The 13,686-nt window shown below is 32.6% G+C and overlaps 3 protein-coding genes across 3 annotated transcripts in view; 2 read left to right on the forward strand and 1 right to left on the reverse strand.

Moving 5' to 3' along the window:
• Nucleotides 1-3,769, reverse strand: part of LOC107444460 (RNA-binding protein 47) — a 27,993-nt gene extending 24,224 nt beyond the window's left edge. Inside the window, exon 1 of the mRNA XM_016058604.4 lies at nucleotides 2,939-3,769. Coding sequence (XP_015914090.1) covers nucleotides 2,939-3,610 — 672 coding nt within the window. The 5' untranslated portion in view covers nucleotides 3,611-3,769. The remainder of the gene's footprint in view (nucleotides 1-2,938) is intronic.
• Nucleotides 3,770-5,068: 1,299 nt separating this feature from the next.
• On the forward strand, nucleotides 5,069-5,521 carry LOC139425820 (uncharacterized). The gene has a single exon (XM_071181789.1). The coding sequence runs from the start codon at nucleotides 5,069-5,071 to the stop codon at nucleotides 5,519-5,521; it is 453 nt and encodes a 150-aa protein (XP_071037890.1).
• An 867-nt stretch (nucleotides 5,522-6,388) lies between these two features.
• Nucleotides 6,389-12,935, forward strand: LOC107444457 (E3 ubiquitin-protein ligase MARCHF2). Its single transcript, XM_016058595.3, has 4 exons — nucleotides 6,389-6,670; nucleotides 7,751-7,860; nucleotides 11,414-11,649; nucleotides 12,486-12,935. The coding sequence occupies exons 1-4, from the start codon at nucleotides 6,496-6,498 to the stop codon at nucleotides 12,754-12,756; spliced, it is 792 nt and encodes a 263-aa protein (XP_015914081.1). The 5' UTR covers nucleotides 6,389-6,495; the 3' UTR covers nucleotides 12,757-12,935.
• Nucleotides 12,936-13,686: the final 751 nt, after the last annotated feature.

Raw genomic sequence — 13,686 nt, forward strand, 5'->3', positions numbered from 1 at the left:
TTTTTTATATGTCAATATATCATATTGGAGTTTATTTTTACAAATAAACTCGAAAGTTTGATTGTTAGAATTGTATTTGTTGAGAGACAGAACATACAACTCTTAGAAAGAAAACTTAAATTCCAAAAAATTTAAGAAGTATTTAAAAACTTGAAACATTTATCCAGCAATTTAAAGATGATATTCATTAAGATAACGGACAACGAACACTAAGAAAAAAATGTTTGTTCAAAATATCCTGAATATTGTAAAATTTATCGTATTTCTGGCTCTATGGGAACATCACAAACTTGGTACCGAGGAGCATTGGTAATGATCTTTGGTAAAATTACCAAATGAATGGTTTAAATTTCGTATATTTTGGTTTTTTAAGCAGAATTATGCTTTTTTTTTTTAACCAAGAATATCATTACTATACAGTACGATAGTTTCACTAGCAGTTTTTTTCCCCTAAAAATATTATACAAAATGTGATCTCAATAATAAAAATATTCAACGAATTTGAATCCCAATGTTTTGGTTTATGTATTATGTTCGTAAGATTTGCTAATATTAAGACATTCTTTTAATATTTTTTCCTGAATGTGACTATTAAAATCATATCGTTGATGTAAAAATAAATTCTTTTAAATATTATTATTTTAAAGCTCATTATAATAGTTAAAGTCATTATAATAGTTATTATAGTTCATTATAATCTGAAATTTCCTTAGATGTATTTATAGATTTAGTATATAAAAATATAGGTAAAAGATATATAAAAATGTATAATATTTGATGGACTAAAATAAGATTAATGACATTTCTTTAGGAAAAAAAGTAATAAAATAAAAATACACAGTATTCAAACCATTCATTTGGTAATTTTTCCGTTCAGGTGGTAATGGTTTGCCGGAAATTCTGGTTTTCAAAATTATAGTTCTTATTAGTACACATTTACTCAAAAATACAAAACTGAAAAATTAATATAACCGAATAAATGATTTTTATGCTAAGTCCTAAGACATCATTATAAAATTACCAAATTTTATCACAAATTATAAAACCATATTTGGTTAATTTTACCAAAATCATTATCAAAGCGCTTCGTTAAAAATTACTGAGCCTTTCCCCATAGAGCTAGGAACACGGTAAACTTTACCATATACTGGCAATTTTCACTATACTTTTTTCTCAGTATAAGAACGTAAAATGCATGTAAGCGATGTATTATATAAAATATGATAATAAGAATTAAATGTTCAACATTTTTTTTAAGTAAAAGATTATCTTGCGTATTACAAGCATAAAGGAAACATTCGTTGCAAAGATTAGTAATGCATATTGAATCAGCAACGGAGGAATTTAGTTAACTGGGTCTAGATAAATTTCAATGATTAACAACAATTTGTTGGATCAAAATTATACAAAAGAAAGATTTTTTTAAATCTAGGGATAAACTTATTTTAGATTTCCTATGTATTATCACATACGTGAAATTCTGCTATTTGTTGATATACTTGTTTTTGCTAAAACTTTTGTATTTGAAGTTTTTGTTTGCTTGTTTAAAGTTAAACAAGCATTTTATTTCAAGTTCGAAATTACTTTTACGAAAACTTTAGCTCTACACTATGTTTCTAAACATTTGAGTCAAACAAGTATGAGAGTAGTATAATTTGCAAAATCCTATAAACTTACTAATTTTTCCTATATCTATCCTGATCATATTTCTGATCGCAAATTACAAAGAGCATGTTAGTCGTTACGAAGTAACTACACATTATAGTTTAGAAGAAAAGATGGTGTAAGGAACATTACAGCCTTAACACCAGAAACCTTTCCCACTTTAATTTTTTTTATTTATTATTTATTTTACTTATTTATTTTATTTATTTATTTATTTTATTTATTTTATTTATTTTATTTATTTTATTTATTTTATTTATTTATTTTACTTATTTATTTATTTTGGTTATTTATTTATTTATTTGAGAAGGACCAAGAATAAATTTTTCTTTTTTGTTTTCAATCAAAAGTAAGATCTTTACTATTCCATTGCTTTTCCATCACATAAATCCATTATATTTCTTCAATCATTTCTATTTTTACATAAATAAATAAAATTCATTTTATATTGTGTGGTGCGACTACTGCCAAGACATTCAAGAGCGTTTTACATCTTTGTACTTCACTAAAAGTGTTGTATAATTTGTAACATTTTAAACTAACTTATAGAGCCGTGATGGCTCAGGGGATAGAGCATTCGCCTTCCAATGAGGTGAAGCTGGTTCGAATTCCAGCAATGGCTGGTCGATACGAATTCTGCATTCGGCTTGCACCGACCACAGTATGGACGTAAAGCATCCTCAGTGGTAAACGGATCATGGGTTAGAGTCTCCTTGCCGTCATGCTAATCGTGGGAGGTTTTCGTGGTTTCTCTCTCCATGTAATGCAAATGCGGGTTAATTTAACCAAAAACTCCTCCACGAAAGCAAAGTTCTCCCAACACTTGATTCGGGAGTTCCATTGTCTTCTGGATTGGGTTCAAAATTACAAGGATACGGAGTTGAACATCAACAATCATGAAACCAAAATTGGGTCGACTTTTCAACGACGGTTATAAAAAAGTAGCTTATGGAATTTGATTAATAAGATATGCATGAGCATTTTATATTATTAAGAAATTACTATATAAATATAGAGAATTTGCAGTTATGTCTTTTGTAAGAGAAGCAATTTTTGTTTTCATTTTTACCAGAAATATTTCATCAGCTTTAAGAGACAAATAATTGTTCAAACGCAAGAACATAGTATAAAATGCATTATTATATAAGTGGAAAAAAATTAGAGAAACTTCAGCAGAGACATTAGTATTGCCAATTTGTTAATAATATTATACTGACATATATCAATTTTAAAAATGCCCGACTGAGATGTTTGAAGAAAGAAGTATTTTTACCTTAGACATGGTCTCTTCATCAACTTCTGGTTCCGGCTCAGCCCAATCCACAGCTATGTCATGTCCCCAAAGGGGTATTTTACCGGGTATTAGTTTTCTTCTTGCCATAGCCGCTGCTTTGTGACTCTCATATTCAACAAAAGCAAAACCCCTGTTTTTTGTTTTATCTGCAATGCTGCTATACAGGATAACTTTTGACACGGAATCCGTAATTTTTTTCATTTCGTCGAGAATCTCTTCTTTAGTCTTCATTTTGGGAATACCCCCAACAAACAGCCGACAATTGTCGACAGACTTACAAACTCCGATGAATCTGCTCTTGCGAATTTCATAGTTATCTAACTCATCGATGGCCTTTTTAGCGTCCTCAGGACAAGTATACATTACGAAAGCGAAACCACGATTATTGTTCCCATATTCCATCATTAATCTCATTTCATAGATGGGTCCGGCTCTTTCAAACAGTGGCACCAACTCATCTTCAAAAACATCTCGAGGTAGTTTCCCCACAAACACTTCACTACCTTTTGCGGGTGGGGGACCGGTGGGGTCCTTGGGGCAGTATTTTCGCTGTCCATTTTCGTTGGTAATTTCGAAGCCGGTCTCTTCCAAAAGTTTGTTAATAGCTTCTTCTTTGGCTTTTGGGGGAGTTCCCATGTTGACCTGGGTCATTTTTGAAAATTTAAAGAAGGGGGCGTGTTCCCTTATGGAAATTTAACACCCACGAAGGTTCTGATCGCTACCAGATACTGGGTGTCAACTGAGTACCTGATTTATCTGTCGCAGCGCCAAGAATGAACCTTGAGCTAACAGAGATAAGGAATTGAAGGAGATAAAGCTTGTATTGTCTCCTCTTTAGTGCTATCGTATCATTGTTCTTTGAAAGCTAAGAAAGAAACTCGTTAACAAATGCTGAATAATGGAATCAATTTATCACTGATTTTATTCACAGAAATAGTAAAGTATTACAAACAAAACCGGGATGTACGGTTTTTATTATTTTTTTTTAAATTGAGGTTATAGAAACTTTAACCCTTTTAGAAGCGTTGAGGGAAAAACAGTTCCACTTATTATAGACAATAATATAAAACACTAAAACTTTAGGAATTTTTATCTCTTAAACTACGGAGGTTTAAACTAACCACTGAAAATTTTGTAAACATAAAAATGAAGAATGCCATTTCTTTGTGGTCAGACCATAACTTTCCTGGCTTTTCTAGACAAAAATTTTTGTTCCAATTTCTCCGCCCTACAAAAGGTAAAAGAGACTTAATTTTAAATTTAACGAGCTATATACATTAAAAAATTAATAAATATGAAAAATGTCGTATACAATATTATTATTACCTGCTCGGTTAAGAGTGTGAAAATTACTACAATTTTTGGATAATTCTAAATGATTTGGACATAGAATATCTTTGTAGGCTATAACTAATCAGGCTATAACTTCCTCGAAAACTATACGTTCAGAAATTCTAGGGTGCGTTGAAATATAAACAGTAAACATTTGCTGCAACCTTGCTAAAGTGCTAAGTTGAATCATATTACCATGCATAGTAATTTATCTTGAACTTTATTAAACGATACTATGATTCAACTGAAAGTAAAACATTGTTCAATTTAAGATATTTTCAGGTTACAGCAAATATTCACGAAATTAAGGTATATAAGGTACCGATATTATGCTTCAATATGAAACCAATTTTTCTGAAAGCGTACAAGTAAATAATTGCATTTTTTGAGGAAATTTTAATGAAAGAAAAGGGTAATTTTTCGAATTACTTCGTAGTATTTAAAACACTGATAAGTCCAGTAAAATAAAATAAACATCACATTGATATGGCACAAATAAAATAGAAAAATAGTTTTCAATGGAATCTGTCTGCATTAAATAATAGCTGCTTTCGTCACCTGTTTTGAGTATTTAACTTTACACTAACTAACTTAAGTAACTACGTTACACTTTGTTTTTCTGCGAAAAATTATAAACGAAATCGGAACCTGAAATACAGGGTGTTTATAAAGTCCCAGATCCATTTTGATATTTAATAACTCATAAAATAATAAAGATAAAAAAAATTAATAACATAAATGGTTAGATAGACTCAAAAAGTTTCATGACCCTTGTCAATGAGCTTCCACGTGTGCCCACTTCGTCGCACGGAGAATATTCGTCGCTCGGAGAGCACAAGTGATTTTGACGTTGAGCGTGTCAGACAGACATTTTTAGACAATCCTAGAAGATCTGTGCGATCAGCGGCAAGAGAATTGGATATGCCAATTTCGACGTTGTACAAGGTTATTAAGAAACAATTAAGACTGCATGCATACAAAGTTCAAATTGTTCAAGGTTTGGAACCGGACGATAGGCCTAGAAGGATGGCGTTTGCAACAGATATGGTAGGAAGAATAGAAGATGATGCTGATTTTCTGAAGCACATAATGTTCTCCGACGAAGCATCCTTTCATGTTTCTGGCATTGTTAATCGCCATAATGTGCGCATATATGGGGATCTGAAAACCCCCATGAATACCGTGAGACACAAAGGGATTCCCCAAAGGTTAATGTGTGGTGTGGACTGATGCACGACCGAGTCATTGGGCCTTTCTTTTTTACAGAAAAGACGGTCTCATCAGTCGTATACTTAGACATGTTGGAAAACTTCGTATTTCCACAACTAGAAGAGCTTCAGCCTCATGTCTTTTTGCAAGAAGATGGTGCACTTCCTCATTGGGGTAACATCGTTCGTAGCTCTTTGAATGACCATTTTCCAGGAAGATGTATTGGGTGAGGAGGTCCAATTCCTTGGCCACCCAGCTCACCTGATATAACGCCGCTGGACATTTTTCTTTGAGGATTTATAAAGGACAATGTTTACAGGAGGATCGTGTCGAACATTGATGACCAAAAAGCCAGAATTACAACCGCAATAGCCTCTGTAGATGCCGACATTCTTGCCGCTACCTGCTTGCCTTGAAATTGACTATCGACTTGATATTTTCCGTGCGACGAAGGGGGCACACTTAGAAGTTCATTGACAAGGGTTATGAAACTTTTTGAGTCTATCTAACCATTTATGTTATTAATCTTAATCTATCTTTATTATTTTATGAGTTATTAAACATCAGAATGGGTCCGGGACTTTATAAACACCCTGTATAATAGAGTGTTAAAAATGTACAAAGAGTACGATGAATTAAAATCAAATTTTAATTTGGTAAATGGTTAATACCTGCAATAACTGATCATTTCTCTTTGACTTTTTAATCATTTATTTATATCAATTTTGTACTTACGTAACTAAAATTTTGTTTCATTCTAACAACTCTTTCGAAGTGCGCTATTTTTTTAACTCTTTATGTGTATTATGAACACATAGAGTTTGAATTTTCAAAGGCTAGTTTAAGCAGAATTTTAAAATTGATTAACACTTCGAATTCCAAATATCAGTCTCAATATAAACCATAACGTAGAAAGAAATGCAAAGCAGTTCCACTCATCGGAACACCATTTAAAATGTCGAAAATTTAGACAAAATTTTGAAACGAAGTGTAAAATGCAAGAAATTCTTTGCCCAAATTCAGATGGAAACAGCGCAAAAACTTTAACCACTGATAAAGTGCCAAGTGATGTAGTGCTGCAAGTTGGTAATTTAGAAAATAATCAGATGTGTAGGATTTGTTATAGCGGTCCGAGTAGAGAACGACTCTTGAGACCTTGTAAATGTAAAGGTAGGTAAAATTGATTTAAAAAAAAAAAATCAGCACAGTTAGAGAAGGATTCGTTATTTTATACACAGTTAAATAGTTTAAACAAAAAAAAAGAACTAAATGAAACTGATTTACTACATATGACATTACAATCATTATGATAGCACAATCATTATAATAGCACATCATTATAATAGCACATCATTATAATATGATATTATAATAGCAAGTATTAAGAAATTTTCCCGGTTTGGATTTGACGCCAAACTAGTAAGGTAAACTGCTAGCGCTTTCATACCAGCATAGCTTCTTGTTTCCTTAATGCTATTGTTCTTCATGATAATTGTTTATAGCCGTCGTTTACACTATTCTTATGTTAACCTGTTATATTAACCTAAGAATTGCTAATTTGTTTCAATAAATACCAAAAACATAAATTCTTAATCAAGTTTTTCGCAAAAGTTCTAAAAAAACTTCAAAAGAACACAGCTGTCTTACATAAGTTTTCGCGAAAGATGTACATCAATATCGAATCTGCCCAAGCCCAAGGCAAACAAGCACCCTGATTCTCGTGAAAATTCATTTCTGCTGTTGATGAAATGATTGGAGGTAATCGTTGAGTAACGACTCGTGATAACGGGGCAACACTGTCTGATGTGATTAAAAGGAATGATACCATCACCTTCTGAATTTAGAAATCGCACAACTTAGCATTGTTTTTTCCTGTGTCCTGTGGTCCTGTGGTTTTTCCTGTGGTTTCCGAATGTCCTGTGGTCGGTCGCTAAGCACTGCCATGAGTACAGTGATCTGAAGAAAATTTTCTTCCTCATCAAATTTATGACTAGATTGAGGAAGAGACCTCACAAATGAGCAAGTCTTCGGATCATACTCAGGGATGTATCCCAGACCATCACCAATAGCCCATTGTGAAGCTCTAAAGCGACGTAAATAAAGTACCTACCTACCTTGATTCAAAATCCAGCCACCGTACAGCACAATACTGTCAGTTTTTGGTAGACATAAAGATTTTCTTTAGTAAAACAAAAAATGTGATGAATTATTAACTCATTTTCTGATCAATGTGAATTTTTCTTTTATCAGGTACGATAGAATACGTCCATCGAAATTGTTTGGAGAGGTGGCTTGAAACAACGAATTATGAGGCGTGTGAACTTTGCCACCATCATTTTACTACTCGAAGAACAAGAAAGGTAAATTTCATTCGACTTCTTTTTTTTTCCTAAAAACTATTGATAAAAATTTCAGCTTTTCCAATCCTTTTGTTTCAATAATAGACATATTGAGCTTATTATCACACTTTGTTATCAAAGTTTTCAAAAAGTTACCCTTTAATGCTTTAAATATTATAAAACTTTTCAATTTTTTGAAGAATATCTATTGATAACATTTCGCAAAGAATATTTATTTCGAGATTTATTCGAAAGTACATATGCAACGGCCAAATGGCAGGTTTCCTGTATTTTTAGAAATACAAAATCCGCTTATTTCCCATTATGTTTATATCATGTCAAAAATTGAAAATTTACAATGCTTTATACATAATCATATCATCAATCCTTACATTTTTGTAAACGCTGAAAATGTTTTTGTATGCCCATGTCATACCAGCTCCCCATCATAACCCTGAAAACGTCTTAAAATTCATCTTTTATGGCGTTATAGGATCAGAACAGTTTATATATCAATTTTAAGCATCGTAGAAATGAAATAAACGCTGATAGGGACGATGAAATATGGTTTAAAACTGAGACATGCGTTTTAGAATCAACGAGGAAAGTTGAACACAGTATTTCTCAACGACAACGCTCCCTAATGCGTCACCTGTCAAACTGTATGTCGTTCTCCCTCTAAAATTTCAATTGAACGCCATAACATGAATCAGAATTAAATAATCGTACTCGAATCAGATTCCAAGCATAAAAATATCGGACAAGAGAAATTCAAAAGGTCGTAGTAATATCCAAAATATGAAATGAAATATCACTCCATTTAAGACTGAAAATGGATATTTACTTCCTGAAAAAGACTTTTAATAAAAAAAAAAACTAAACTAAAATCAGCCTTTTAACTCATAGACTTTATATACAAACGAAAATATATCTTTCTTTATATATTAGTTTTAAAGTATAGAAAACAATTGTTTAAATCTAACTCTTTTAGAAGAGAAGAAAATTCTCTTTTTATTAAGAAAAAAACAAGCACTTCAAGCATTTTTCAGATTATTTCACAGCATTTAATATTAGTATGCAAAATATTATGGGAGAAGGCGGTAAGAAAACTTGCGTAATGAACAACTAAAAAAATCTCTGTCTAAATAATTAATAATTTTTTGCTCTGGTGATCGGATTTTCACGTACTAGGCCAATCTTAATGGTTCAGAGCCGCGATGGCTCAGGGGATAGAGCGTTCGCCTTCCAATGAATTGAACCGGGTTGGCCGATATGAATTCCGCATCCGGCTTGCACCGACCACAGTGCTGACGTGAAATATCCTCAGTGATAAACAGATCATGGGTCCCCTAGTCGTCAGGCTAACCGTGGGGGGGTCTCGGGGTCTTCCTCTCCATGTAACGTAAATGCGGGTTAGTTCCAACAAAAAGTCTTCCATGAAGGCAAATTTCTCCCAATACTTGATCCAGGAGTTCCCCTGTCTTCTGGGTTGGGTCCAAAATTACAACGCTACGGAGTTGAACACTGGTAGCCAGGTAACCCGAAAAACAAGAACTGTAAACCCAAAAATTGGGTCAGCTGTTCAACGACGGTTATAAAATCTTCATGATTCAAAGGGTTGACCTCAACTGTGCTAATTAATCAGTGCTAACTACTGATTAATTTACAAAATTAGACACAGAAACGTATTTACACTGAATAAATTTCCCTTTTTATCGACGGAATTGGATTCTTGACCATTAAAACATGGATGGGTGGTACCAGCAACCGCCATTTTATTTTATTACCGGTGTTGAACAACTGACCCAATCTTTAGCTTACGTCTATCAATGCTCAACTCCATAGCCTTGTAATTTTGGACCCAACCCAGAAGACAGGGGAACTCCTGGATCAAGTAAACATTGAGACAAGTTTTTTGATGGAACTAATCTGCTTTTGTGCTACATGGAGAGGAAAACCACGAAAATATCCCATGGTTAGCCCGACGGCAAGGGGATTCTAATCCATGATCCGCTACCACTGAGGATATTTTAAGCCAGCACTGTAGTCAGTGCGAGCGGGAGCAAAATTCATACCCACCAGCCACCACTGAAATTCGAACCCAGGCTCACCTCATCTGAAGGCAAACTTTCTTTCCCCTGAGTCACTAAGTATTCCATCTCAGTATCTGCCATTTTGAAGAAAAAAAATTATCCCAATAGTTTGACCAGGAGAGTGGTCAAAATATTGGGCACCACCTTAATAATGATTTCCTTTTGTTTCGCCTCATCTCGGGAATTTTTTAGTGAATGGAAAAGTTATTGCACACAATTATTAAATTTGTTTATCCATGTAAAAAATAATTCGTGACAATCATTTGTTTTTCCTTATTGTTTTATTTAAAAATGTAGGAAAAATTTTTAAATCATAAAGTGTACAAAAGTTAACATCACTTCAAATAATGTGACAACAACAATATCTAATCAAAACCTCGTCGAAATTTTTGCGAACAGTTCGATAGTTATGAAATTTCAAAAAAGTTTGTAGGTTTAAACTTATATTTTCCAAAAACTATTCCAGTTGTTTTTTCGGATTTTGTCATTGAATATTATATCGTTCAAAATTTATCTACCATTATAATAATAAATAAAATAATAATAAATAATTATAAAAAATTTTCGTTACATGGAATTTTCCTCGGATAAAAAAATTTTATAATTGCACGCAAAAACATTTTGATACGCTTAAAAATTAGGCAAAATACGTAAAAAAAATAAAGCGAACATTCAGGGGACCAAACTTTTGACCGCTCTCCCAAGTTATTGTGATCTTATTTTTCTGATTGTGGTTAACCCCTTCCCATATTTTAATGGTCAAAACTCTAAATCTGTCGAAAAGAATGTCTATTCTGAAAAAGAACTTTTTTGTGTCTGATTCCGTGACTAAATCAACAGTTGACACTATTTAATTAACATATTTGAGATAAATCTTTTGAACCTTGAAAATCAGCACTTTGTTCGTGAAAATCTGATCATTAGTACTAAAGTTATGCAGTATTATATTTTTTTCTCTCACAATTCATCCAAAGGCTTATAAGTATATTTTTAAAAAATTAAAACTGAGTCACATTTCATCGTTTTTGGAAGCTATTTAATTTGTTATTTTGAATGACAGTTGTACAAGCCAAACTCTCCAGCCATTGACCGCTTGCCAATTACGTGAAAAAAGTGCGCCTTTCATTTAGAAAGAGAGCACTACAATGATGAAAATTCGAATTAGCTCAGAACTCCATTGATAGATGGCAGCACCATTTATTCGTGAGGTCACTTTCTCTCCCCAATTTAGACATAGATCTGAAGGGGAAGGAAGTTTTCTCGAGATCCATGTACCTATGGTGCTGCTCAGCAACGGATCACAGGACTTCCGATTCTACAGATTTTACAAGCTCGTATATCGCATGTACACGGTGGATCTTAGCGGAGTCGATTGCGATATTCCTAATTTTTGCCTATTTCACATGGATTGTCTTATGCGACGATTCTTTATAGACAAGGCTACACAGCCAGTTATTTAATTTGAAAATATTTATTATTAGAGTTGCTGGGAATGGTGGAAACAAGAAGATACTCAGAATGACAGAAGAAACTTGGCAGGAGACTGTACATGCTGCCTATTTCTAACTCCATTAGGCGTTGCCACTTTTTGGTTATGCATTGAAGGTGCTGTGTATTATTTCAAGGTGAAAAACTCAACAGTGGAAACAGTTGCCCTAGTGATACTGGCGATATTCCTAATTTTTGCCTATTTCACATGGATTGTCTTATGCGCACGGTAAAAACTATAATAATTAAAAATGTTTTTAACTCTTTCTTTAAAAACTTTTTTTCATATGGAAAAAATATTTTATATTTTTAGTTTTCTGTCTTGTTTTAAGAAGAAATAAAATAACGAGAAATTTTTTTTAATTATCAAAAAAATAAGATACGAACTCCAATTCGATTTATTTCGGATAACCAAGAGCAAACAAAGCTTCTTAAAACCGGAACTAACTTTAGAAAATTTCTATGTTAATGACGAGTTAAATATTGCTAGCATTTTGCTATTGCGACAAAAAAAATTGAGGTAAATATGCTTTAATGCTAATTAAATGAGCAATGTTATGCATATAAGGACAAAATGGAAGACATTTTTATACTGGGGAAAAAAAACGAACATAATTTTATCCTCATTCCATCTTACAATCTTTTTATGCATATTGAAGCAAACATGCGTGGGTAACTAAAGAGAAACTTTATTTCTTTCTTACAAAATTTTTTTTTTGCTATTTTCAGGATTTTTGCTTCACACTGCAAAAGAATTCGCTTTTTGTTGACCTTTAATTTTCCTTATCAACAGCTTATTATTAAAAACAACATTTCATATTGACAATGACGTCAAAAGCTATTGCATTTTCATTTTTTCTTAATTCTCGCAAAAACTTTGCATAACTTTTGGCAACTTGTTATTGATAACGTTTTTGAAACTTTTCATTGCATTTTTTAACACTAAATAAATATGTGTATTTGCTTATCTGGAAAAGTTCGCTGTAACAACAATTTCATCTGCTATTGGGAATCTCCTTTTAACGGAATAAAAACGATAAATATTATTTTTTTTTTTTTTGTTAGATATCATATCATGATTTGGAGAAGATGGAGAAATCGTAGCTGGAACGTGCAAGTGGTTGACAGACAATCATCACTAGAATCTTCACCAGTAACTTCAGAAGAATCTCTTACATTACAATCTACTCCTGGTGCAATACTTCTACTGGAGCCTTTAATTCCAGTTGTACAGGCAGACAGATCTCATGCAGGTCACAGTACAGACTCTGAGCCATCCCCACCAGCGTCCAACATCCAGTACATCACAATCACTAGTCGCGTAACAACAGTTTGAGGCATGAATGAAATAAAATGTAACATGGTAGTTTATACCAAAAATATTTGATATTTATAAACTGTGTATATATTGTAAGAGGTATTTGTGTGATATGGTTTTTCGATGATTTACAATGAATTAACATTTGTCTATTCAGAAATCTAAATTTTTATTAAAAATTAAATTCTTTATGCTTTGCTGAATTTATCGAACGGTGTAGTATACACATTACAATATAAGCAACGCATCAATTCAAAATGGACAACTAGCAAATTTTCATTTTGTGACGTAGTAAGTTAACTGTTAACCGAGACAAAACGTAAATATTTTCCTCATAAAAGCCACAGATTTGCACTGAATGTGTTCAAAATCCGGTTGTGAAGCGTGCTGAAGAGATTTTCCCTTCCTCATAAATACACAAAGCAAAGCTTGTTACTAAATAGAACCGGTTAAACCACTTTCCTTTCTTCAAAGATCGCCAAATTTAAGAGACAAAGATATACACCAAATCAAAACACTTAAGAGTTTTTGTGTGTGCACTCGTGTTGTGCTAGTCAAAATGTTTCAAAATGACCAAGAATTACGAAAAAAAAATTTTTTAAATTAGAAATGTATTTTTTTGCTGCTTTCTGTATTGGAAACATAAGTTTTAAAATTGGCAACGAAATTCGCCAGCAGATTACTCGTTTGACTGAAAAAAGGGTTAAAACAACGCTTTAAATTAAATCAATAGCAAGGCAATAGCATTACCAAACCAATAGCAATTTGCAATAGCAAGGTTGCACAAGCAGGATAAAATTAACAGATAGTAATGCAAAAGTGTCTGTTGAAATGCTGCAAGAAACAATGTTTTACAAGTTTTTCCAAGCAACAGTGTCATTGCCATCTGTTGATAAACTTTGTGACTAATTTTGAAACTTCTTGAGAATAAAAATCTGATTTTCTAAA

The sequence above is a fragment of the Parasteatoda tepidariorum genome, chromosome 6 (assembly GCF_043381705.1).
Source record: "Parasteatoda tepidariorum isolate YZ-2023 chromosome 6, CAS_Ptep_4.0, whole genome shotgun sequence".
NCBI classification, from domain to species: Eukaryota; Metazoa; Arthropoda; class Arachnida; order Araneae; family Theridiidae; genus Parasteatoda; species Parasteatoda tepidariorum.

What these genes read in the sequence shown, in the direction of transcription:
- LOC139425820 (XM_071181789.1), top strand. Translation starts at nt 5,069, where the DNA reads ATGAGCTTCCACGTGTGCCCACTTCGTCGCACGGAGAATATTCGTCGC.
- LOC107444457 (XM_016058595.3), top strand. Translation starts at nt 6,496, where the DNA reads ATGCAAGAAATTCTTTGCCCAAATTCAGATGGAAACAGCGCAAAAACT. An exon ending in GAGACCTTGTAAATGTAAAG is followed by an intron (nt 6,671 to 7,750) that starts GTAGGTAAAATT and finishes TTCTTTTATCAG; the next exon opens with GTACGATAGAATACGTCCAT. An exon ending in CTACTCGAAGAACAAGAAAG is followed by an intron (nt 7,861 to 11,413) that starts GTAAATTTCATT and finishes ATTTATTATTAG; the next exon opens with AGTTGCTGGGAATGGTGGAA.